General features: G+C 41.5%; 1 protein-coding gene and 1 pseudogene across 1 annotated transcript; one reads left to right on the forward strand and one right to left on the reverse strand.

The window, feature by feature from the left end:
* Positions 1–309: 309 nt before the first annotated feature.
* LOC100683747 lies at positions 310–2740 on the reverse strand (annotated as a pseudogene).
* Positions 2741–5270: 2530 nt separating this feature from the next.
* SELL (selectin L) lies at positions 5271–26498 on the forward strand. The gene is given in 10 exon segments (XM_038542595.1): positions 5271–5431; positions 6283–6364; positions 8524–8910; positions 9875–9982; positions 13280–13465; positions 14896–14936; positions 14938–15082; positions 16577–16705; positions 21063–21081; positions 26101–26498. Coding segments are annotated over 10 exon segments (1119 nt in total). The 5' UTR covers positions 5271–5428; the 3' UTR covers positions 26120–26498.
* Positions 26499–27635: the final 1137 nt, after the last annotated feature.

The following is a 27635-nucleotide window of genomic DNA, read 5'->3' on the forward strand; positions in this document are numbered from 1 at the left end:
TGGAACTGGACTATTTGAAATGGCATTTCCAGGAAAAATAGGCACTGATCTCTAGAAGGAAATTCACTCCTTACTGAAGCTATTTCTTGAGCCAATACGGCTGGTTAACATTTTCACTAGGGCGGAGGCCCGGTTCTCCCGACGCGGAGGACGATCTCCCGATTTCATCTCAGGGTCGGGTCTGTGTCTTCCCACACTGCAACTGGCTGGTATTCTAGAAGGTACCCTGCTGCTTACCCACTTAAACTACTCTTCGAGTTGATTGGAAAAATTTTGCTTTAAAAATCAAGGGAAAGAAAAGGCATCGCGTTATCTCACCCAGGCTGCCCGCCCCAGCCCCCCAACTGGAGGCATGCCGGGTTGGGGGATGGGTGGCGGCACAGGCGGTCCTCCCGGGGGGGGGGGGGTTGCGGACAGCCGGAGGGGGGTAGCTGGCGGGTGGCAGGCCCAGGTCTGGGGGAGGGGGAGGGGCACTGCGTGGGTGGGGGGCAGGCGTGGGGGTGGGGGGGATGTTGGGGTTGTAGGGAGGGGGAGTGGGGGGCATGGCAGGAGGGGGGAAGGAGGCTGGTGGAGGGGGCACTAGGGGAGGGGGCGGGTTGGGGGGGTAGACGTGTGGGTGGCAGGGCAGGTGCGCTGGCGGGCCCTAGGCTGGGGGCCGGGTGCCATACGAGGGGCCCTCGGTCTTCACCATGGACTGCAGGCTCTGGTGGCCCCCTCCTGACATGTAGGAGCTGGTGGTAGACGTCGCGGTCACGCAGCTGGAGGGCGGTGGGGGCGGCAGGTGCCCGGGGGCAGGTGGGCCGGAGGAGGAATCTGGACTTTGGGGAGCTCACTGGCATCCACAGGGCTTGGGGGCTCCGCCTCGCCTAAGGGGGTCCAGACGGGAGGCTTCGGGTCTGCAGGTGGGTGGGCCGGAGGCAGTGGAGGGTGAGCGCTCTCAATTTGGGGGATTTAGGTGGCGGTGGTTCTGCTGCTTTGCTCTCTTCCTTGGGAGAAACAACCACGGTGGCTTCGCCAGCGGGCGGGGAGGACTGGGCTGCGGGAGGACTGGCTGTGGGGAGGACTGGCTGTGGGGAGGACTGGGTGCGGGGAGGACTGGGTGCGGGGAGGACTGGGCTGCGGGAGGACTGGGTGCTGGGAGGACTGGGTGCTGGGAGGACTGGCTGTGGGGAGGACTGGGTGCGGGGAGGACTGGGTGCGGGGAGGACTGAGTGCTGGGAGGACTGGGTGTGGGGAGGACTGGCTGCGGGGAGGACTGCCTGCGGGGAGGACTGAGTGAGGGGAGGACTGCGTGCGGGGAGGACTGGGTGCTGGGAGGACTGGGTGCAGGGAGGACTGGCTGTGGGGAGGACTGGGTGCGGGGAGGACTGAGTGCTGGGAGGACTGGCTGCGGGGAGGACTGGATGCCGGGAGGACTGGGTGCTGGGAGGACTGGCTGCGGGGAGGACTGGGTGCAGGGAGGACTGGCTGTGGGGAGGACTGGGTGCGGGGAGGACTGAGTGCTGGGAGGACTGGCTGCGGGGAGGACTGGCTGTGGGGAGGACTGCGTGCTGGGAGGACTGGCTGCGGGGAGGACTGGGTGCAGGGAGGACTGGCTGTGGGGAGGACTGGGTGCGGGGAGGACTGAGTGCTGGGAGGACTGGCTGCGGGGAGGACTGGGTGCAGGGAGGACTGGCTGCGGGGAGGACTGGGTGCGGGGAGGACTGAGTGCTGGGAGGACTGGCTGCGGGGAGGACTGGGTGCGGGGAGGACTGGCTGCGGGGAGGACTGGATGCCGGGAGGACTGGGTGCGGGTCGGCTTGTCGGGCTGCGGGCCCTGCTGCGGCGGGGGCTGTGTGGGCGGGCGGCTGTGAGGCCTTCTGCGCTGGCTGGGGCGGTGGCACCTGTGGCGCTTGCGGTGTAGACTGGGGACGTGGGGGCTGCTGGAGCTGGTGGGGTGTGTGATGAGGCATCTGTTGTTTTCCTTGTGGGTAAAGATCCAGGATTGGGTGGCAGATGTCTTCCAGAACGTCCACAGGGACATCCTGCACAAACTGCTCCCACCATCTCCTATACATGGGTTTGGAGGTTCCATTCTCCTATTTCAAATTTGCACAAACGTCCTGCGAGTTACATCACTGCCACTGCTATGATCTCTGGCTCCCACTAGTGACAAGGTCGTGCAGAGACTGTCATTTACAAACGTCCATGTCATTTGAACCAACTTTTGAATTTTGTTTTTATCGCCTTTGAGTTGTTTGGCTGCTTGAGGAGAAACTGGTATGGATGTTCCACCTGTAAATCAAACTTGATGGTCTGGAGTAGGATTCTCTCTAGAACCATCACTTCTTCCTTTGGATCATTTCCAAACTGGCCAAATTGTACATCATTTAATAAACTACAAAGTGTTTTGTTGATATCTTTACATTTCTTTGGCGTTTCTTCTGTTTTCCCAGCCAGAAGGAGACAACAAGCTCCCGTCACATATCTTGAGAATTGCTTGAAGGAATGAAACATGTAGAAGCGATTAAAATAAATTATTCCAGTTGCCAGGGTATCATAGTGTAATCCCAAGCGTGTGCCCACATCAAAGATGAATAGAACCCCTTTTTGGTGACACCGGGCCTCAGTGGCTGGATCGAGTCCCTCCAGCTGTGAGGGTATAGGAGCCAAGTCTTTCTTATCCCAGTTAACATGGTTTTGTGTGGTCCAGGTTTGCTGAGGTTACTGAAGGGCTTGAATTTTCTTTATTCTCCTTCATTTATTGAAGTAGACTTGTTCTTTCCAAAAGATTTTCTGAAAATGTTAGAATCCCCCCACCTCAGGCAAGCCCCTTAGCGATGTCTCTCCTCGCCGACTGCCCTAAACCAGCTTTCTAAGAAAATCCTAGATCTCAGCTTTCAAAGAAGAGTAAGAATGTCCAACAAACCAGTAGAATAACAAAGATATCCAACAAAATAATAAAACTTAAAAAAAGGGGAGATAAAGTCTTTCCTTAAAAGAAGAAAAGGACATTTGCAGTTTGTTTATTCACTTATTCAACTGGCATTTATAGAATGCTGGACCTTCTGCTACTGAAAATATGGAGAATTAATATTCTGAAAATTCTACTGCTATATTTTAAATTTATAGGTGGATTATAATAACCTATTTAAATGAATAGCTGAGCTTACAAAAGAAGAATGGACATCTCAGAGAACAAAAATGATTAGGAAGCAGGTGCCTGACCATGTAAGATTTTGTGAGCCATCATAAGGACTTTAGATTTTACTCTGTGTGGGGTGAGAAGCCATTGGAGGATCTGATGTGTGTTCTTGTGTTCTGGTCATCTTCTTCCCCTCTGCCACACCCCCCTCACTATCTATCCATTCTCAGGCCTCCCTGCCCTGTGTCCCAGGAGGCTGAGCCCTGCAGACTGCATCACTGGCGGGCTGGTGCCTGACTGGTTTGACTAATAAGTGATTGGATATTTTGATGGCAAAGCCAACAAAATTTGATGACATATGAGATATAAGTTGTCAGAAGATGAGGGGAATCTCACTAACACCAAAAGCTTTGGTTTAAGTAACTGGAAGAATGGACTTAGAATTTACTGAGGTGTCAAGAAGCTTGGGAAGAGGAATTCAGAAGTTCATTTTGGCACATGTAAAATTTGAGAGGCTTTTATTTCATTTTTAAAGATTTTACTTATTTATTCATGAAAGACACAGAAAGAGAGAGGCAAAGACATAGGCAGAGGGGGAAGCAGGATCCCCATGGGGACCCTAATGTGGGATTTGATCCCAGGACTGCGGGATCACATTCGAGCCAAAGGCAGACACTCACCCACTGAGCCACCCAGGTGTCCCTTTGAGAGGCTTTTAAAACAATTAAATGGAAATATCAAGTAGGCATTTGGCTGGGAAGAGTCCTTGCTGGAAATACAAATTGGGGAGTCATCAAACATTTAGATGCTCTTCAAGGTGAAGAGGCTGGCTTGGATCACCAAGAAAAGAAGAAAACTAAGATGAGCACTGGAGCACTCCAAGCATTTGCAGAGTGGAGAGATGAGATCAACAAATGAAACAGAGAAGGAACATTTCTGCGAGGTAGGAGGAGAACCAGAGACTGATTGATTAGATAACATGAGGATGGAGAATCTGTTGTTGGCTTTGGTGAAATGGAGGACCTTGGGGGAGCAGTCTCAGGGAATCAACATGATTGATAGTCTGATTGGACAAGTGTCAAGAGAGAATTGAAGGAGAAGACTCAGAAATACAAGTCTAGACATTCCTTCAGGTTATGATAGTAGGAACATGGGCACCTCATGGAGCTCCTTGGCTCCAGCTTTGTCCCCACTTCAACTTGTCTTCCAAGTTCTTGGTAGAAGGTGTGCCCCCTAATCATCAAGATCAGAGGCTTCAGAACTGACTGGCCTTGGTTAAAAACCCCAGCTGTGTCTCTTATTAGATTTGTCACTAAACACAACTTCCTTAAGCTCTCGGAGACCCTTTTAAAATGGGAATGATGATAGTGCTGGCTGGGGGATAGTAGTACTTAACCTTCATGAAGATCCAATGACCTGATCCATGTGCAGTGTTGGCAGAGCTCTCCAGTTATTGCTGTTATTACTTATCTTTTACAAAATATAAAGCTGATCATATCCTCACTTTTCACTGTCCTCCATCATATAGGTCCTAATTTCATATGCAGCCTATTTCCTTCATATTTTACAGTTCAGAAATGTAAAAGTACTCTAGGTCCCCAAAGTCACAGGGCAAAAACCTCCCCAGGGCTTTGTTCTCATTAGGGCTTAACTTTAGGAGGTACCATTACCAAGGACCTCCACCTGGGGGCGAGCAAGGAAAGACGGAGCAGGAACTGTTGACTGAGGCTAAACAGGCATCAGGAATTGGTTCAAAACGCTGCTGTTTTGACTGTGTGGTGTTTGCAGTTATCTGGGACCCTTTACCATGGATAACCAAGAGTTAGCACAGGGTTTATTCAAAAAGAAAGGCAGGAAAGAGAGACAGCAAGAGAGACGGGAGTGGAGGAGAGAGGGAAGCAAAGAGAGGGAGAAAGAGGAGAAGGAAGGCAGGAGGGAAGAAAGACAGGAGGGAGGGAGGAAGAGAAGAGAGAGGGAGGAAGGGAGGGAAGGAGGGAAGGAGGGAAGGAAGGATGTAGGGGAAGGAGGAGGGAAGGAAGGGGGAGAGAATCTAGCAACATTGCCCCTGGTTAACAGCTCTTCTTTTCTCTGGGTGGTGACAGAAACTAGACTAGGAAAGGGGTGGGGAAAGGGGAGGAGGATGTGAGACTCAGTCTGAGAAATGAAAGAAAGCAAGCCTTTTTGGTGGCACTCCACCTAGCCTCCCAAAGCACAGCACCCCCAGCTGTGGGCAAGGAGCCAGACACCTTGGTGCTGAGTTCATAGGCTGAAGTCCAGAAGAACTAAAGAAGGAAGAACAAAGCCATGGTGAGCTTTTCAGCCTCAAGGACTTCCAGTTACTCAGCTAGAACCCGTTGGGATTTCAAAGACAGGTGGCAAAGGACAAGAAATAACACATTTCATTTTTGGTTTTAGCAAAGCCAAGAATTACAAATGCTGGATCTAAAAAGTGCTCTTAGAACCTTTCTTCTCAGATGTGCTGATTTCTCCTCATTGACTTGTCTCTGGTGAGATTCTTGAGGGAGAACTACCTTGTTGAAATGAGCACTTTTGTGGATAAATATTGGGGTTACTGGAGAAGTGATACACTTGAGAAAATAGGTTTAAGGTGTGCAGAGAATTTGTGGTCTGGGTTCTGAAAAATGTATTCCTTTTAAATGGAAAAAGAAATGAATTGCTTTTCTTTGTTGGTGTCTGGCTATCTGATACTTTTAAGTATCTGAAGCATTGAACCATTATAATCCAGTATAAAAATTTAACATTTAAATCCCAGACACCAAGAGTTCATTAAGCATCAAAGAACTTATATATATATATATAAGTTTCAAATATATATATAAAGTTTCAAATAGTGTCCTCTAACAGCTCAGCAGAAAGGAAATTCAAAAAATTACTGAAATGTAGAGAAAATCAGAGTAGTCACAATCAGCAACCTGAGGCTAAAACATGAAAAAGAAAAGAAACAACTCTTTATCAATTTCAAAGCAAATTTAATGCCAGTTTTTTGTACACATCTAAGAAACCTCTTACCTCAGACAGGGTTAGTAAGTAAGTGTATTTTATTTTGAACCTTAAGAAAGTTCAGCCACCTTCTTAAGGTGCTGTTAACTTGTGACTTAAGAACATAATCTAACTATAGCTTTGTATTTTCTTTGCAGATATTTCCATGGAAATGTCAGAGCGCTCAGAGGTGCTCATGGTATGTCTTCAAGTTTTGGGTCTGGACAGTGCTCTGTTTTGGTACGTTATGGTATTTGTATATTGCTAAGCCCTTTTTAACTTAATGCTTATTTTTCTTAAATATCCACTGGGTGTACATAGTTGCAGCAAAGATTATTAGGTAGATAGTTGTTAATTCTATCTTTCCTATGAACATCTTTTTCTTCTTGTTACCTCTAGTACTTCCTCAGAAACATCCAAAACCTGCCACACCCTCATTGCACAGTCCAGATCCTGATAATCCCACATAAGTCTTAATTATGAAGAAATAAAGTCAGTTAAGAAATATCTGATGGAGGCAGCCCGGGTGGCTCGGCGGTTTAGCGCCGCCTTCAGCTCAGGGTGTGATCCTGGAGACCTGAGATCGAGTCCCATGTCGGGCTCCTTGCATGGAGCCTGCAGCTCTCTCTGCCTGTGTCTCTGCCTCTCTCTCTCTCTTTCTCTCTCTCTCTGTCTCTCATGAATAAATAAATAAAATCTAAAAAAAGAAAAGAAAAGAAAAGAAAAGAAAAGAAAAGAAAAGAAAAGAAAAAGAAGAAAAGAAATATCTGATGGGACATTTAGAATCCATACCAAATATTTAGCATGGTTCTTTCTTTTTTTAAAAAAATTTTATTTTTAAGTGATCTCTCCACCCAATGTGGGGCTTGAACTTACATCCCCAAGATCAAGAGTTGCATGCTCTTCCAACTCAGCCAGTCAGGTAGGTGCTCTGTACTTTCTATTTTTTATCAGTAGTTTAGTGCACATCTAGGTCATTTCTACCATTAAAGTATGAGCTCCTTAAGGTCAGACCCTCTATGTATTTTTTTATTCTTCTCCCATTGGTGTGACAAGTTTTATGTCTGATCCTTGAAGACTCTGCTGCAATTGTTTTAAACCTTCTTTGCCATTCCCAAGTAATCTAGTGTCCTTTTACCCTTTAGCCTAGATTTTTAGCTCTGGCCAAACAAATGTACTTTCCTCTGCCCCTGACATATTCCTTATACTGTGTCTGCCTCATGTCACCTGCAAAGTTGGCACTCTTCATTCAACGAGTGTTTTCCAAGTTCCTGGAATGTGCCAGACACTCTTGTAGGCACTGAGGATACAACACTGAACCAGTTTCTTCCTTCTTAGGACTTATATTCTGGTAGAATGTTTCTTTACAACTCTGTTCCAAATGTTTATTTTATTACATTCTTTATATTCATTAATCATATCTGTTTCTCTGTTTTCTGTTCCCTTCTGACATATTTAATTTGATCAAAATTAATTGTGCTTTCTTTGCATCTGTTATTCCTTGTTCATAAGCCTTAGGAGACTGTAAAAATTGGATCTATGTTTTCTTTGGTATCTTCCATGGTTTTTGTCCTACCTGGTGAAAACTCAACAAATGTTGATGGTCAAAAAAACATTTACCTTAATGGTAGAACTGTGTTTCACATAGATCATACCATGCTTAGAATGGCATATGCTATCACGAGGTCATGGCATGATTATGTATTTATTTCTATTTTTGTCAAAGTCCTCATATTCAAAGTGCCATATGATTGTTAAACACCATCAGCTGAGTATTTTTGTGCACAGAACATGATCTAAATCAATTTCATAATCCTGCTTCATTTAGTTTTGTAAATTTTTCTTTTTAGAAATATATAGTTAAATATATAAGGCTTGAGTTATGTATTGAGGCTTTCCCAGAAGCAGCTCTTCCTGTGGTAAAAGATTATCTTTTTGATATGAAAAAGATTACTTAAAAGTATGTTGTTATGCCTGTCCTCATATTATTCTCCCATAGAAAGATAAATGTTGGCTTTTAGGAAATTATCCCAGGATAAAAAAATAGAGAGTAAGTTTTAGGGAAATATGATTATACATAAATGAAAAAAGAAATATGAATTTCTAAAATATGTCAGTGAAATTTCACTTGAAAGAATTTTGAGAAAAAATGATGTTATAAAAATTAATCTAGGAAGCCACCAAATTTGCCTAAAACAGAGAGATGAGTAAAAAGTATTTTATGTTACCGTGAAAAGTGATTAGAACCCTAAGGTCTAGGTTCTACTTCAAATCTGCAAATGACTGATCCTGTGGTCTTGGTTTCATCATCTCTCCGTGGCAGGCTCAGCCTGGATTACTTCTAGATTCTTTTCAGCTGTTAACTGTGAACCTACCTAGTTCACACTGGTGTCTTTCAGATTTCCTTGCACATCATGGAACCAACTGCTGGACTTACCACCATTCTGAACAACCCATGAACTGGGCAAAGGCTAGAAGGTTCTGTAAAGAAAATTACACAGATTTAGTTGCCATACAAAACAAGGGGGAAATTGAATACCTGCAGACGACACTTCCCTTCAGCCCCACTTACTACTGGATAGGCATCCGGAAGGTAGGAGGGATATGGACTTGGGTAGGAACCAACAAGTCTCTAACCAGAGAAGCAGAGAACTGGGGAGTTGGAGAGCCTAACAACAAAAAGTCCAAAGAGGACTGTGTGGAGATCTACATCAAGAGGACCAGAGATGCAGGAAAGTGGAATGATGACTCCTGCTTCAAACAAAAGATAGCCCTCTGTTACACAGGTAGGGAGTGGCCACAGTAGAGAGAATGATGGGACTAATCCCAGAGTGGGTGGTAGGAAAGAAAGGAGTTCCTAGTACAGTCTAAAATAAATCCAGTCCTCAAAAATAAAATAAAATAAAATAAAATAAAATAAAATAAAATAAAATAAAATAAATAAAATAAAATAAAAAATAAATAAAATAAAATAAAATAAAATAAAATAAAATCGTGTCACTTCTGTGCATGTGAGGCTGGTCCTAACACCGAAAAATTACATTCTAAATCAATTTACATCATTATGTGAGTGTATGTGAGAAGTAAGGTAAGGAAGTGGAAGCAGAAGATGGGTCTGGCCAAGAGCTCAGGCCATGACCCCCGTTTCCTCATTGGAAGGTAAGGGGCTTTATGCTCATGTTTCCTTCTTGGCTTAATCTTATATGGTTCTATATAATTAAATACTGCCATATTTCATTATCTGTGGAAGATGAAAATTTCTGTTTTCAGTTCTAAAACACTCAGATTTTTCCAAGTCATATTTCAACATTGAAACATACTGAATTTGATCTCTTCTAAATTGGGCTCTCCACAGACTTCTTAATCTTTCTCTGGTACTTTCTATAAAGAAAGGGATTGCCAAGCATATTACAGAAATAGTTAGGTCATCATTTAACCTGCTTATAATATTTATAACAAAGTAATTCCAAGAGTTTCAAAGTATGTCACTAAGTTTCCGCAAAATGTTATGCAGTATTGGCCTTGGTGAATTCATTCTATGTATATGTCTGTGGCTACATGGCCAGTATATTACATAAACAAAAAATTCTAACATATGGCTTTTATGCAAAAATCCTATGAATGTACAAATAAACCTTTCCTGTTTATTAAAATAGTTGCAGCAAAAAACTTATCTATTCCTAATGAAATAACTATGAGTACTAAGAAGTAATCACATTACAATAATTTATTTTTGACCTCTCCTTAAAGCTTCTTGTCAGCCCTCGTCATGTAGCAACCACGGAGAATGTGTGGAAACCATCAATAACTACACCTGTAACTGTGATGTGGGCTACTATGGGCCCCAGTGTCAATTCGGTAAGCTCCCTTTCCTGACTTTGTCTCTTCCTTTGTAAAGTTACAGGGGTTATTGTAGCTTGTGGAATTTGACTGGGACGAAATTATACTAGCCATTCTGAGAAATGAGAAGTTTTGATCAGAAGGATATCCTTGCACAATGTTGTTAGCTTTCCTGAAAGATTTCATAAGTCAGCATGAAGTTTCACTTCTTAGCAAATCTTTCTACCACAAAGAACCCAGGGCTGGGAAGAAAGCTGGAACGATGACAATAATGCATCAAGGATGGTAGATTCCTGTTCTTAGGGAACTCATAATATAGCCAATTTGTTGGATTCATGAGATGCCTAACACTTGAAAGAAACATTGTCATTTATTATGAGGGGGATGAGTTACCCATTAGGTAATCTTGCTTTTTTATGTCATCCACAAAGTCATGACAGGGAAGCCCAAAAAGTTCACATAATGATATGAATATAGGTCAGAGAAACATAGTAGTAAATCCAACACATTTAATTGGGCTGGGTATTTTGGGGGACACAGAGACAAATCTATTATAGATTCTGCCCATAAAGGATTTGCAATTACCTAGTGAAAATTATATATGCTCATAATTTAGTTTGATGGAAAGCAAGGTAAACTGGAGTTAACTGCCTAATGCAAGAATCTGGCCTTTATTTGACAATGGGAGGCCACTTAGCATCTTAATACCTACATTTGGGGCAGTTTTCCTAGAAGCAATGCATAAAATGGATTGGAGATCAAAAAGAGAAGATGGAGAAAATCGGTGGGAGTCTGTTGAAATCATTCACAGTCATGGTGGTAGAAACAGAAAAGAAGAGCACATAGATTCAAAGTCAAGGAGTCTTTGACCTAGTCAACTCACTACTGAAAGAAATATTAAATCCTTTGATTGGTATTGATTGAGTTTCAAAACCATGGTTGAAGTATCTGGTGCATAGGACAAAAAATTATAAGAAGAGAAAAGCAGTATTTGTAAAGAACAAAGAATTAGGGCCTCCTGGTTGGCTCAGTGGTTGAGCATCTGCCTTGGGCTCAGAGCGTGATTCCAGAGCCCTGGGATCCAGTCACATGAGGCTCCCTGCAGGGAGTCTGCTTCTCCCTCTGCCTATGTCTCTGCCTCTCTCTCTCTGTCTCTCATGAATAAATAAATAAAATCTTAAAAAAAAAAAAAAACCTGAGGAATTAAAGTCAAATGTCAAATAACTGGAATAGGTCTAACTCATTTCACTCAATTCCTACCCAATACCTTCACTCCACTTCTGAAGTTTATTTTTGTTTATTTCTTTATTTATCCTTAATATTTTTATCTTTTATTTTTTAATTCTTTTATCTTTGGCATGCCCATTTCACTCCTTTTCAAACATTTTACTCTTTTTCTTTTTTGTCTCAGCTTCCATTTTATCGTTCTTTTCTGGTCTTCTTTCTACCTGTAATCATTTCTTCTTGGGATTCTTCACTGGCACTTATCCAAGCCCATACAATATTGTTATTTCTCATCTTCTTCTATATTTTGTCCAAGGACTCTACATGACCCCTGTTTTGGTCAAACTACCAACTCCTGTGGACTCACAAATGCATGTGAGCTTCACACTGACAGATCTTTTTCCAGCCCTTTCCAGCTAGGCATATCTCTTTTGATGCCCCAGAGACTGTAAAATCAACTGTCCTGGCCAGGTTTCCTTTTTGTATTTCTTATCTTGGTATGAGACCTCACCATTTATGTGGGCAACCTGATATGAAACTCTTTCACATCCCCTTACCTTTATGCAAGGTAACATACTACTCATTTTTATAATTTAATTAATTATTAATTATTTATTAATATTTCTCTAATTTGCCTCTTATTTGTTGATTCTGCTACCACTGCCCTCATTCCTTCTAGGTTATTGCATTAATTTCTTATTTGAGTTCCACAACTTTAAATTAACTCCCCAGTAACATACTATTCATACTATAGGTAGGCTGATCAATCAAAAACAATCCGACAAACATCACACATATATACACCCTTCAATTTCTAACTATCATTTGTCCTACAGGATGAAATCTGAACTCCTCACACTTAGAGAAAAGCTCAATGTATAGTAGGTACTCATTAGATCAATGAAAAAAAAGATAATAGCATTTTGCTTTAACTCCTACCTTTCTTTCTAATTTCATCTCACATCATCTCCTACCTCTTTCCTTCTAGTAACATTAAAATGCTTGGAGTTCTCCACACTTTTCATATGTTCTTTGTATCTCATTGACTTGCTCAAGGTTTTCTCTCTCTCACTTTGCACATGGCTAGCACACCTGTTCATCTTTAAGACATATTTTAGGGACCATTTTTTTTCAGAAAGCTTTCTTTGGACTTAGAACAAGCTAAGTCTCCCTATTCCATGTTCTAATAGTTCCACATATTTCTTTCTTGTTTATCCCACATTTATTGAAGTCATCCATTTACTTGTCTATGTCCCCTAGAAGACTGATAGAAGCTTGAGATTAATAAGTACTTACCATTTCATATGTCAAAATGAGGCTATGCCTGGAATATATTAAACACCTGCTTGTAGGCATGGGTTGAATTGGAGAACATAATTTAATTTGGGTTTGTACTGTATATGGAAAATATAAAAATTCTTCTAGCTCCTCAAGTCCACTCTTACCTGAAATCTCAAAAGTAAGGTCTGAATGATGGCTCAAATTTGATAAGGAATAGGACAGAAGAGTAGAAATATTTGCTCAAATGATATGGCAGGACCTAGAAATGTGAAGACTGATTTCCAAGGCTCAGTTTGATCTACTATACCACCAGTCAGAGAAGGAAAATAGATAATTTCTGAAGAGGGGTGAAAGTAGGAGCTAGAGTGGTTGAAGACAGAATCGAGGCCGAGATGCTTCCTAAAGCTTTCCCACTCTTTTTATATGCCTCCTGATCCCAGAACTCTAATATACGTAGGCACTCTGATGCGATAGTTATTTCCAGATTGGTCTGGTCATTCCCATGGAAACCTACCTAGGTTTAAACATTCTCTCCTTAGACAATGCCAATAATAATAAAAAGACTAGCTAATGTTTAATTAGTTCTTCCTATGAGCCAGGTTCTCTTCTAAGTTATTGATCTGTGTTAGATCATTTAATTCCCACACCAACTCTAGGAAGCTAATACAACTATCATGATTCCTCTTTCATAGAAGAAGAGACTGGCAGCTGGAAGAGGTAATTTACCTTGTGCAAAGGCAGAGCTAGGATTTAACCCCAGACATCAGGTCAGCTTCACACTAGCCAATGCTGTTTCTTTTCTTGCTGCAGTGATTCAGTGTGAGCCTTTGGAGGCCCCTGATTTGGGGACCATGGACTGTAGTCACCCCTTGGGGGACTTCAGCTTTACCTCCACCTGCACCTTCAATTGCTCTATGGGGACAGACCTCATTGGGATTGAGGAAACCACTTGTGGACCTTTTGGAAACTGGTCATCTCAAGAACCGACCTGTCAAGGTGAGTAACTCTTCAGACTAGAAGCTTTGTCATGGCTGTCTAGGGTTTACAAACTGAGAAAATGCAGTAGAAACTTGCTAAGAAGTCTCTGTCCTCTTTGGAACATAATTTAATCTATCTTAGATCATACCATGATGTTTTTAAAGGGACCGTTGTTGCTCATATCAAGAAGAAAAGCCACAAATAAAAAACAACCAAATACCTCTGAAACCATCTCACAATATGCATATAATTTTCAGTAATACATGGTGTAACTATACTGTAATTTTTATTTTAGTTTTCTCATTGGCATGGCATAAATAGCCAGTCTTGCTGAGTCTCAGTTAAATGTTGGTTCTTCTGTCCTCTCAGTAACACCCATTTTATGTGGCATCTTACTGAACACCAACCTAGTTTCCTTCTCAGGGAGTTGAGGGTTTGGTGTTTTGTTTTGTTTTGTTTTGTTTTTAAAGTGGGCTCCACGCCCAGTGTACCCAATGTGGGGCTTGAACTCACAACCCTGACTGAGATCAAGACCTGAACTGAGATCAAGAGTCCAACACTTAACTAACTGAACCACCCAGGAGCCCCGAGTAGAGGTTTTTTGATTGTTTTATTTGGTTTATTCTTGAAATCATTTTTACTTTTCCTTCTCTGTGAACTCTCAAGGGAATAACAACTGCTATGAAAAACAAACATAGTCTCTTGATCTTCTTCTTTTTTTATTTGAAATATGGTGAAATTTGAAATTTTTTTATTTTTTATTTTTTCCTTTTTAACTGTCATGTAAACTATCCCTATATGGGAGAAAACTGGTGGTGTCTGAACTTGTAACGTTGTAACGTTTTAGTTACATTTTCTCCATTTATGCACCTGCCTCACTAATTTTAGGTGGTTTAACTCTCAGAAAAGCTCTCAAAATAATATTGAAGTCATAGAGCTAAATTGACCAACCTGCTGAATTTTGCAAAAGTTGAGTGACTTATTTCAGACAATTGGGGTGTTTTTCAACCTTGTTTGCTTTAGAAGAAATGGAACGGTAGGAATTCTCTGCATTCACTGAACCTATTCCATAAGATCTCTGGAGGCCAAGGCCATGTAGCATGGAACTTCCAGTGGTGTTGCAGAGTTACCAGGACTAGGGCAGCAACCAGGAGCAGCAACCTGGGCAGCAAACTAGGGTAGCAACCTGGAGCACCATCCCCGCTTCCCCTCCCTCCTACCCCCCAAGGGCTGTCAGTGCTCCTGGCTTCCCCCTCTGACACAGCACTCTCTATCATTCTCAGGAAAGTAAAGTCTGGAAGCAGCATTATCAGAACTAATTATTGGAGATTCTAAAGGTCTAGATTCAATCAAGTGGTTCTATAGTTGTGTCAAGCCAACATTGGTTAAAACATTTGGTCAAGGTCTCTGCTCAGAAATACTGCTTTTTTTTTCCTTTTTCATTGAAGTAATTCAATGTGTGCCTTTGGAGGCCCCTGATTTGGGGACCTATGGACTGTAGTCACACCCTGGGGAACTTCAGCTTTACCTCCACTTGCACCTTTAACTGCTCAGAAGGAACCGAATTAATTGGGGAGAAGGAAACTATTTGCCAATCATCTAGAATCTGGTCAAGCCCTAAACCAATATGTCAAAGTAAGTAAGTTTGCCCTGATATACTAAAGATTAGAAAATGGAGCTGGTGGATAGGAAGATAGTGGGGGAAATAGAAGTAAACTTTTATATTTCATTTTGCTAAATGTATATGGCCTAAAAATAAATTTGTACATCTTAATTTACTGTAAAATCCTGGGCTGTTCTTGTGTATTCTTTCGATGGCAGCCATTTGTTTCTTCAGCTGATTTTCAACTCCTCCTACCTTAACTCTTAACATCTACAGGCACTAATTGTCTCTGACTTATTCTTCTTCATTCTTCTATTCCACTGCTATCGCACTTCTGTTAGGCCATTAAAATGTCTCTAAAAGGTCACCAATGACTACCTAATTCCCCAAATAGTGGACATTTCTCTATTATCACTAAGCTGATGCCTCCCTAATCTGTGTGTGAGGAGGACTATGTCTTCCTCATTTCCATGGGCTCTCCACTTGATGCAGTACCTATGATAAGCAAATAAGTTGTTCTCTGTTTTCATCGTCTGAGAACTTGAGCCCTTTTTCTATTATATTTTTGGGTATGAAGATGGGACCACTTTGAAAGGGTTCATCAAAATAACATGAAGAATAAGGGATACAGACCCTGTAATAATATGCAAAAGTATGTTTATTTAGTTGGTGGTATCAGAACATACACTTTATTCATATGGGTATTTCTTCAATAAAAGTTCCCAAATGAACTTAGTTCACTCTATTTTTTTAAAGATTTTATTATTATTTATTTATTCATGAGAAACAGAGAGACAGAGAGGTAGAGACACAAACAGAGGGAGAAGCAGGCTACATAGAGGGAGCCTGACATGGGACTCGATCCTGGGTCTCCAGGATCATGCCCTGGGTCGAAGGCGGTGCTAAACTGCTGAGCTACCCAGGCTGCACTTAGTTCACCCTTTCAAGAGGATATATAGGTGTATCCATTTAGTTATTTGTGAAGGAAGTAGAAATACATGGTAGGACTACATCATTTGAAAGACAGTTTAGTGTGGGTTCTTGGCATGTAAACAACAAGTGCCTATGTTTGCACAGCTATTTCAAAGTAAAAGCAATAATAGTTTCCTTTGATTGCTATGTTATCTGGTTCAGATCACTGGATTTTATTTTTTCTGAGGTCATATTAGATATTTTAGATCCTCCTTGTGTCTTAGAGTCCCAACTATTGAACAAGGACCATGGAAGTAAATGCAATGATGACCACACTTTGCCAAGATTTTTAGGCACTTCTTCTGGGAATTCCATTAATTGCATATCTAGAAATTAAGAATTTATAGGCTTCAGCCTAGAAAAGCTTGTCTCATCTCTGCCTCTGCTGAATACTCATCATGGTCCTTCCCATGGCGGTTTCTTCATCTGTCAAATGGCATCAAATGGGCTATTACTGGAATATGTGGTGGAGGAACAAAGTCTAATGTCACAAGATGGTGCCTAAGTAAGTGGCGCTGTGGCCTCATGCTATGTGCCTTACTGATCTCTTTCAGAAGTGGACAGGAGTTTCTCAATGATCAAGGAGGGTGACTATAACCCTCTCTTCATTCCGGTGGCAGTCATGGTTACTGCTTTTGCTGGGTTGGCATTTATCATTTGGCTGGCAAGAAGATTAAAGAAAGGTATGTGAGTTGCCTTCATATGAAAGTAATACAATTCAAGGTGGAAAAAAACATTGAAACCCACAGGAAGTTAAGTATGATCAATTCAACTGAAGCAGGATACCAAGCTCTGTGTTCTATAAACATCATCCCTGGGGATGTGTGAAACAACTCACGTATGCTTCCATTAAAACAAGTTGGCTGTATTGTGCTTTTTATCCGACAAACCTTTTAAAAATGCCTAGTGTTTTCAAGGCATGCTAGAGTAATAATAGACAAATGAGATATTTTAATGATTCTTTGCTCTTATTTAATTCTGAAAAAAGGATGCATAATCCCTGTCCTTTAAGAAGTCTCCATGCCTTTGATCTCAGTGCTTCAATTCCACTAGAAAATGAATCTGATGTTTTTAAGGTACTGTTCCTCAAAATCTGAGCCACATACCTGTCTGGCTTCTAATGTGTGGGAATTACACTGTCCCTGGAAGAAATCCTCACACTTTCTCCCCAGTGTCTATTCACTGAGGTCACAGCTCTAACCAAATGCACTGTATTTGCTTTCCCTCCACTCTGGCCTGGAGAAGAAAAGGGAATAAGGAGGACTGTTTGAGAAGCTAATAGCTGCTGTCTGGAACAGTACATGGGACACGAGGGAAAAACAACAGCATCACTCCTCTCAACTCCCCCCTAAGTATGTCCAACCTCAAAGTGGGGTTGACTTACTGGTTAGAGACCCACGGTCTGGCAGGCCCTGGGTATGCACTGCCACGTTTGGACAAACTGACCTGACAGAAATGTTTAAGACTATGAAATTCATGGAGATTAAGCAGCTTTTGAGATATCCCTGCTTTAAGTTCAGAGGCCATTGATGATCTCAAAATAACTGCTAACCAACTGCTTTGCATTGCATTTCTATGGAGTCAGCTGATTGCCATTTTAATTTTACTTCCATCAATTAATTAGTATGTATTCTGCTCATTGACTATGGTGTATAAAGGCTGCCCCTCACCCATCCTCACTGCCAATTATAGGAATATTATTTACCAATCAATCTTCTACTATGATCTGATCTTTCATTCCAAATTTAAGAATGGCACTAGATTCATTTTATAACCAACTCAGAAAGAAAATGGATGGGGGCACTGTTGATGTGCTAAAACTTCACTAGTGTCAGCAGAGAGCACAAATGTCTCTGCTCCTGCTTTTGGAAATCCTGCTAAGATTGGATCCCATGATCTTACTGCACGATATTAAGCACTTAAGTATTACACTAAGGCACAGGAAGAATGATATTTTTTCTCCCACCATTGGTTATCCTTTCCTTTTTTTTTTTTTTTTAAAGATTTTATTGATTTATTCATGAGAGACACAGAGAGAGGCAGAGACACAGGCAGAGGGAGAAGCAGGCTCCTTACTGGGAGCCCGATGTGGGACTCGATCCCAGGACCCCAGGATCACAACCTGAGCCAAAGGCAGATGCTCAACCGCTGAGCCACCCAGGCGTCCCTGGTTATCCTTTCCATTGAGTCTTCAAACCCTGACCCCAATCATCTTTTTTCCCTCCTACCTTGGGTAATGGTGATAGAAATGAGGGGTAGAGAATACAGTGGGCTATTACACACTGCCCTCTGGGCTGTTCTCTAAATAACCTTTAAGGAATTGGGGGCTGTGAGTCATCTTAATAAGGAGGATATCCCCAAATTCCAGTCTTTTAATAACTGTTAGTAGAATCAAAAGAATACAATGAAGTCACTTGTATTCAGCGGCAGGGTGAGGGGTGGAGGTTAGCTAGCTCAAGTGGTTCTATCAGCAGGGCTGAGAAAAGTAGTGGGGTTGTTGTTTTTAAATTTTTTACCTTGGAGTCATTTCTGTACAAGATCTCAAATTGATAACTTGAAAACTACATGCCTCTGCTGTGGGAATAAGTGTGTGGCAAACAGGAAACAGATAACGGGCAGTTAGGCTAGATACATGTATGCCAACAAAAAGAACAGAAGCCCCAAAAGATCACTGACTTTGTAGGAGAGTCAGGGTATCTTTAATGTAGCATTTTAATAGCCTTCATTTATAGAACATCTTCTGATATTTCCAACTTCCAAGTAACTTTGTTTTCCAATGATTGTAGTTGTAAGTTAGTTCTTTGCAACACGAAGAATGTTTTTCCTATAGCAATGGTGTTAGGAATGATGGATAGGTTCCCAGGATAACCCCCCAGAGCTTTTCTAACAGTGTAGCTGGCACATTTACAAGAAAAAAGTGAAAAGCAATAAACTGCATATATATAGTAGTTATCAACTGGGAAGATTTAATAAGTGTTTTGGGTTCAACAAGCTGGAAAAAGAGGAAAGGTGAATATTTAGGACATAGTAGCCAGTGAAATGACTAGATTCTTTTTTTTTTAAGATTTTATTTATTCATGAGAGACACAGAAAGAGACAGGCAGAGACATAGGCAGAGGGAGAAGCAAGCTCCCTTTGGGGAGCCCGATGCGGGACTTGATCCCAAGACCCCAGGATCACGACCTGAGCTGAAGGCAGACACTTAACCACTGAGCAATGCAGGTGTCCCACAACTAGATTCTTGATACCTGTCCTGTCCTTGGATGGATTTTCTGAACCTGCACTTCAGTCGCTGCTCTAGTTGTCTTGATACCCAGGCATTTGCTCCTTTCTTCTGGAAGAGAAATAAATGCAAATCCAGAAATGCGTGCCCTTCTGTATGAGCTTATCTAGAAATAGTTTTTTTTCCCCTAGATAATGGTTCTCTGATTAGCCATTATCATTGGCCCTGTTTGATAAATAAGGAAACTGAGGCAGTGATTTTAGACCAAATCTCTCAAATCCCATATTGGCAGGGGCCAGAATGAGAGATAGATTTCCATCCATACATGTCCCCTAACACCAATGGTGTTCAGATTAATGAGGCTCTATATTTTCTCTTGGTTGGGAGAATTTCCCACCCGAATTAACCCGCAGGGTTAGAATGGGGCATGAAACTGAACACATGCCACTTACTTCCTTTTTCTTCACAAAGAACTCTCTCAATAGTGACAGATTCTTGCTTATGTATTGTTATGTGTTTCATTGTTCCTAAAAGGAAAATATATTTCTATGAAGATAAACAAGCAGAACTTGAAAGTAATTCAGATTTAATTCTCCTTTCTCAAATGCATTCAGCTCATATAATCAGCAGGCTGAATTTTGGAAGAAATTTTTAAAATAGTAAATTCTAATATTTTAAAGGCTTAAAACAGTAACTGAGCAAGCAGCACTGTGTATGTGTTAGACCCTGGCCTAAATACTTTGGATACGTTTTATTTTACCAACTCCATGAGGAAGATGTAATTATCATACTATTTTTACAGATGAACTGTGGCTTGAGAGGGTAAGCAGTTATTCAGACATACCACAGTTGATAAAACAGAATTTGCACCCAAATTGGATGATTCTAGAGCTCCAGTTTATAGCCACTGAAATATAGTGCTTCCAGGTGGTTTTTTTTTTTTCTTCAAAAAGCTTTTTTTTTTTTTTTTTTTTTTTTGCCTTTTTTTCCCTTCTAGAGTCCAACCCTGCAGTTCATTCATTGATCTATTTATTTATACACTGCTTTTTTCAGAAATTATGTAAGACGGTTTATGAAATGCATTCAACATAGTAAGTTAAAATTAGTCTAAAAGTAGATAAGAAAAGAAGCCCAAAATTTAGGTTGCAAAAATAAGTTGGAGCAAGAGGTGCGGTTGGTACACAAAAATATGTGTCACAAAGCTCTGTACACTTGACAGAAAAGGGTCTCAGCTCTGGTCTGTTTCCTGGCAGCCAAAGAAGGGAGTGTAACTTGTTAACAATATTTACTGTGTTTGTGAGATAAAAACACATCAGTTACTCAGATGAGATGAGTAATTCCTGCCACTGAGACCCAAGTGAAATTTCTTTGTGGATTTTCACAGACAAAGTGATGTGAGACGTAATGACACATATTCTTACAGGATTAGCAGCCAAGTCTCTTAGGGAAGAATCTGCAGGTGGGCTAAGATGGTTGGTGGGAAGGGGTAAACAACGCGTATGGGTATAGCAGGACTGACAGCCAGACAATTTGGGCTAGACTTCTGTCTTCATGATCAGCACAGAGTGTGGAATGGAATGCAGAAGCATGTGCATCAGTGGATCAGTCATACCTGAGTCTCTACCACTGTTTGAATTAGAACATTAAGCCAGTATCTCAAATCCCCTTACGCACAGATGGGGTCCACCCAACCAATGCGTGATACACTTCAAAAGCCAGTTTTAGGAGTGGGACTCTGCCTTCCCTCTTACTTAAAAAAAAAAAATTGGAATTGCCTACTTATGCTGATGCCATTTTTCTATTTCTTCTTTTTTTAGGTAAAAGGTCTCAGAAAAGGTAAGTTTCATCACTAAGGAGTTTCTGCATTTGTTGATCTTTTCTCTACCTTCCTTGAGGTACTTCCTGTTATAGCTAGACACATTAACTCCTTAGTAACTATTTACATGGGATCTCATTCAATTAAATTTCCATATAAAGTGATTATCTACTAGCCTCCTTGAAAAGCTATGCTTTTGGCTTTTTTGTGTATGGGTGGTTTTGTTTCAGTGCCAGGGGATTAGAATGAATGAGTGATGCCCTATTAAGAAAGGACAGTTATGTGAATGAAGCTCTTTCTGGTTATCCCTGAGTTTTCTGTAAGGATTGGAAGCTTTATGATATGTCTCTTCTTGTCCTAGAGGAATACAAGGGCAATATCAAGTACAGTATTTAGGAAACATTCAATTCATCAAGCATTTTTTGAGAAACTAATAAATCCCAGGTCCTAATTCTGGACCCCAGGCCTTCAATGCCTAGTACAAGAACGTAAAGGACTACTGCTCTGCTAAACATTGACCTTCAGAAATATGGAAGAGGTAGGGAACATGAATTCTGCCTGTGGCTTCCCCAGTGAGGCATTTTTTTTTTAGCTTGGTTTTGAACCTCAGATTTTTTTTTAACTGGAGAAACACAGACTGAGAAGAGATGTACACATGTGTCCATACATGGTCCACCTGCAGAAGTGAGGATGGCAAACATTTCTCAGTTCAGGGGTCCAGTGACTTGCTTTGGAATTTTAGGAAGGAGATTATAAATAGGAACAACTATGGAGGTGAGGCTTTGGTATATACTGAGAGCCCAGGTAGAAAACTGAAATACAGGACACTTGGGTGGCTCAGCACTTGAGTGTCTGCCTTCAGCCCAGGGCGTGATCCTGAAGTCCCAGGATCGAGTCCCACATTGGGCTGCCTGCATGGAGCCTGCTTCTCTCTCTGCTTCTCAGTCTCTCTCTCTCTCTCTCTCTCTCTCTCTCTCGTCTCTCATGAATAAATAAATAAAATCTTAAAAAGAGAAAAAGAAAACTGAAATGCTGGAAGAAGCAGAATGGTCCCTGAGGAGATTGGTTGCTTATTCAGACAACCATGCTACCAACCACAAATTGTTATGAAGTCCTTACTAGTTCAGTGAGCTGTAGCTGTGGGTGCAAAAGGGAAGTCATGGGACACTCAACTCTGGGGAACACACTGAAGGTTTCTAGAGGGGAGGTTGGTGGGGGGATGGGGTACCTGGGTGATGGGCATTAAGGAGGGCATGTGATGTAATGAGCAATGGGCATGAAAAATCACTAAATTCTGCCCTTGAAACTAATAATACCTTATATGTCAACTACATTAAATTTAAATAAAATATCTATTAAAAAAGAGATTCCAAAGAGACATAAGGCAACATAAGACAGATCATAGAATAATTTATAAGCCATAATAAGGAGTATGGACTTAATCCTGAGGTCTTTGGGCTAAAGCAGGTGAATGTCATGCTGAAATTTGCATCTTATAAAGATCATTCTGCAAACAGGGGAGTTGGGTGAGTCTGAAGGCAAAGAACTGTTTTGGGGAAAGATATTAGGTTAAAGATGATGGTGCCCATCTAGAGAAATACCAATGAGGTTGAGTTCTTGAGGTGAGAGTTAAAATCATGAGGTGAGAGTGTAGTTAATTGGCTGAGAAAGAGAGAAGAATCAGAAGTCATCATGTTTTTTATTGGGAACTGTTGGATGGTTACTATATACTATACTATGTACTGAGAAGGGAAGACAAAAGAATGAGAAGTTTTGGAGGTGAAGATCATAGATTCAGTTTTGTCTTTATTGAGCTGTGGTGACTGTGGCTCATCCACATTTAATTGGTTCAGTCTGTAGCGCAGGGGCCATCTTGGGGCAGGAGAGTGGATTTCGGAGTTCTCTCATTCCAGGAGGTTATCTGCTATTTTGGGGAGAGTGTGGAGTGGGAGAAAAAAAGAGGTTGTGGGAGAGGGGTGGGAACCAGGGGAACATCCATATCAAACAGGTCCTTGAAGGTAAAAAGAGGATGGGGAGAGGTTGCCAGAGAGACAGAAGGAAAATGAGGAGAGTCTGGATTATGAATACCAAGGAAAGAAAGAAGTAGAAACAGTTTCAAGTGCTGCCTGGTGAGTTCTCACTGGATGTAACAAGGGTGTCAGTGCAAAGACTGTTCTCAGTGTTTGAGGTCATGACGGAAGTCTGATAGCCAAGCGCTGAGGATTCAGTGGAAATGAGGAAGTAGAGAGGCAGAACATGTAAGCCATCTCTTTTTAAAAGCTTGGCTAGGAGATGAGACAGTTGGAAACTGGATAACCGGGGAAGGACATTGGGTCAGTGGAGGTTTTATTCTATGTTACCACCCTACCTTCCATTTGATAGTGCAGATGGGGACCTAGACCCTTCTCTGGGCTGGGCTGCCTATCTCTGTGGGCAGGAAATCCACAAGATGTAAAGATTTCTTTCATGCTCACACCTACTGAGTGAAAGTCTTTTCTGGCACAATCCACCCAGAGCCCTTTTCTTGTCACAGGAACCACCTGTTTTTAATTGCCACTAGATGGAAGCAGATCAATTCAGTTTTTTAGAAGACCTTGGGGGACAGGAAGAGAGGCTAGCAGGAAGAGTATTAGCATTAATTACCACACTCAACTAATTGCCATATTAAGTTTAATGACTCACTAATTTTTACATGAATCAATCAACAGTTGTTTACTGCATGCTTTTGTGCTGGAGCAATGCTAAGCTTGACTGAAAACTGAAAGAAGTAAGTCCTTGACCCTGACCTCAGGAAGATTATTATCTAGTAAGACAGAAAAATAAAAGAATTATTTTCAGAACAATATAAGGCAGATGGTAATGGTCAATGAACTCTGTGTTAAAGGACTTTTTTGATACAAAGAAGCTTGGTGATCACAGAAAACCTTATAAAGAAGGTGGACCCTGGGTTGGTTTCAAGAATGGATAGGATTTAGGTGTATGGAGAGAAGCAGGGAAGACAGACTACAGGGAAATGGTGTAAACATACTATGGCAGTGGGGCAGGGACAGCATGTTTGGAGATCACTGACTGGAACTGCCCAGAGCCCAAGGTGTAGAGGAGCTGTGAACAGAAGTTGTAAGGGAAGGCTGACCCCATCAAGGTAGGTTCTGAACGCATCACCAGATATTCTAGGACTTTGCAAAGAAGCATTTTTTGGTCATTTGTTGACCAAGGTGACTTTAATTCATGCAATTATAAAATTTTAGGTCTTGAAAGGATCTTGATGGACATCATGTTCAAACTTTCCTTATGACTGAGTCAGTTAAATAACTTTCTAGTAGGCCCTGAGCTAGTGACATAGTTAAAATAATTGTAAACATTTGTGAAACATTAATTCATTCCATGCTGCACACTGCTCTGAGTGTTTTAAGTGTCTGAGATAATTAAATGTTGCCTACAAACCTGTGGTTGAGAAGTACTATTAATATCCTCACTTTACAGGTAAAGGAACAGAGGCAAAGAGAAATAAAATATCTAGCCTGAGGTCACAGAATGAGTGACAAAGCTGAGATTTGTACCCATCTAGATCCAAAGATCATGCTCTTAATCCTTATGCTTCTAGAACTCAGGACTCATGACTCTGATGATAGAGTTCTAAGTCCCAGACACCCTCCACCCACGATGTATAATTTTCCACTCTGAAACCATTTGTGATGGCACTGAGAAAGGATAAGATGGAAGAAACATTAAAAAAATGAAAACCATCACATGAAACACTGGAACATTTTGTTTTTTTTGTTTTGTTTTGTTTTTTTTAATTTTTTTTTAAAAAATTTTTTTTTAAATTTTTATTTATTTATGATAGTCACAGAGAGAGAGAGAGAGGCAGAGACACAGGCAGAGGGAGAAGCAGGCTCCATGTACCGGGAGCCCGACATGGGATTCGATCCCGGGTCTCCAGGATCGCGCCCTGGGCCAAAGGCAGGCGCTAAACCGCTGCGCCACCCAGGGATCCCCGAACATTTTGTTTTTAAAGTTCTGGAGCCAACCCTCATAATCCATTGTGCTCATCTTTATTAACTCTTTGCTGGTAAATGACCATCTCCTAGGGCATTGGTGGTTTCAATTCTTGCTGGGTTATTTTTATTCTTCTGCAAATTGGTTCTGTTTACCACCTCATTTGGTTTCTAGTGTCTAAATTCTGCCTGGGTAAAACCTACACCCAAGATACACAGGAAGATACAATGCCAACCTCAGTGGAGGGTATATGTGAAACTTTGTTTTCAGAAACATTTTTATCTCTGTATTGGCAAGCACATTTGCAGCTGCTGAACTGTGGTTTGCCCTGGCAGTTCATCATGAGAGCAGAGTCTTAGAATCTGGTTCTCCCTTTGAAAGGTGCTATTAAGACATGCCATATTTGGTTCCCTCTCTCCCAAAGGCCTCCCCCATCCTCTGTAAGGAGGAGACAACTGTGTCACACACACAAAAAGGTGCCATTTATTTCAGGAAATGAGATTTGTCACTTAAAACATGTCCCACCAGAATCAGACATTTAGAATTACCACCATACCTTTCATGAGTTTTGATTTTTCTCTAATTTCTCTTTCCACTTGAGCATTGTCATCTTCTACTTCTCACTGAATTTCCACTGCTCAAAATCTATCTAAAATGCCCTTTGAACTCATTCAATCCAAAGTCAAAGCCCGTGCCCCAGAAACGTCTCCAAGTGTGGTCCATGGACCAGCAGCATTAGTATCACCAGGGAGCTTGTGAGAAATGGAGAATCTCAGGCCCCACTCAAACCTACTGAATCTGTCTGCATTTTACCACCACCTCTGGGGTTAAGCAGCTGCAAGTGTGAGAAGCATTGCTCCAGGATTTTCTTCTCATTCCTTTGCCTTAGTGATTGTCCTGTGCCCTGTCCAATCTATTGGAAAGGCATTTTCCTTCACTCTTCTGACCTTCATGAATATTTACCTTTACTGCTAACACTGTTCAGTTTTGCAAGTTTTAAGCTCCTTATTTTAATTTATATTCTCCTGTTTTTCATTCAGCATGGATGATCCGTATTAAAGCACCTTCTGTGAAAGAAAATTCTTGGGATACTTACTCAAGTGTCCCTGGATGCTTCAAATCCCTCCCTGAATAGTAGTACGTGGTGGTGTCTCCTACATTGAAGATGGAGTGCGTCTCTTTCAGCACATCTGGAAAGATTTCAACAGGACCAGCAGCAATTTCTGCTCCCATTGTGTCCCTCACCCACTCCCGCACCCTCACCTACAGTGCTTTATATAGCTCAGTGTTTTAGTCTCTTACTTGTGGACCCTGCGGGGGGAGAAGATTGCTATGGATTGTGAAGATGTCTGATTTTGCTGTCTTAACTCTACTTCCAATTTCAACCCAACGCTCTACCTGATGACTTTAAATACAGTGGAAACTTGATACATGTGTACTTACAGACTCCATTTTGTTGTGAGTCATGTTTGATCTCGCCTGCCCTCCAGTCACCTCTAGGAGTATATTCATGTTTGATCTCCCCTGCCCTCCAGTCACCTCTAAGGGTATATTCTTAGAGAGAAGTTCCTAAAAGTGATGTTACCCTTGCTTTCCAACTCCAGCAAAGTAATGGGGTTCTGCTCCAAACAGAGAAAGTCCTACTTGCATGGTAGCCTCACCTGCTATAAATTGAGACCATCCTATTTAACTGCCTCCAGCCTCCCCACCTTCTGTCTCCTCTTCTTAGTTGGCTGGCTTCCACATGTAGCATCTCAGGAGCACGAAACCGAGAGAGAGAGAACACGGAGATAGCCTGCACTGATTTGTTTTTGGTTTTCAGTGTTGCTCTTTTTATTAGGCCCACCAAGATGTCTTGTATTGGATGCTTTTTTTTTTTTTTTTAGTGACCACTATATTGTTAATAATGAAACATCACTAGGATGCTAACTGCAGGGAACACGTCTTCAATGTTACATGAAGAGTTAAAACAAGTGAAAAGAGATTCCTCCACCCCAGCCCTCTAACCCATCTATGGAGAGTCTCTCTAGTCTTTAAGATCCATCTCGGGCACCCTCTCCACCACCCACTGCCCACACCCACTTCTTTCATAGCTACTCCTTTCAAAGCTGGTCCAGATTTGTGGCTTCTTGATGCAAAATTGGTCTATAACATGCAGTTTTGTATTTAGTCTTTTTTAAATGTTACTTAGTCTGTTGTTTTAAAAATTGTCATGTGTATGTTTTCTCCCAATGAAATTCTATCCACCTTAAAAGCAGAGATTGTCACATCCCTAGAGTGTCTAGCTCATTACTGGACACTCAGTAACTGTGTATTCATGTAACTCAGAAAGAGCATGTAGCGTACTCTAGATATAAATTGCAGTAAAACATCTCTCCATGGCATATGATGACTTGAACAGATACTCATCTAATGTGACTAGCTTCCTATAACAGAATAGGGACCTGGTAAAAACTAGTTGAAATACCTTCTTGCCCCACGACCAATACTGCTTTCATACAAAATTACACATGTTGTGAGGATGATTTTTTCATAATGATTATATTTTCTTTTCTCAAATCCATCTCAGATCCTG

The sequence above is a fragment of the Canis lupus genome, chromosome 7 (genome assembly GCF_011100685.1).
Source record: "Canis lupus familiaris isolate Mischka breed German Shepherd chromosome 7, alternate assembly UU_Cfam_GSD_1.0, whole genome shotgun sequence".
Lineage (NCBI taxonomy): Eukaryota > Metazoa > Chordata > Mammalia > Carnivora > Canidae > Canis > Canis lupus.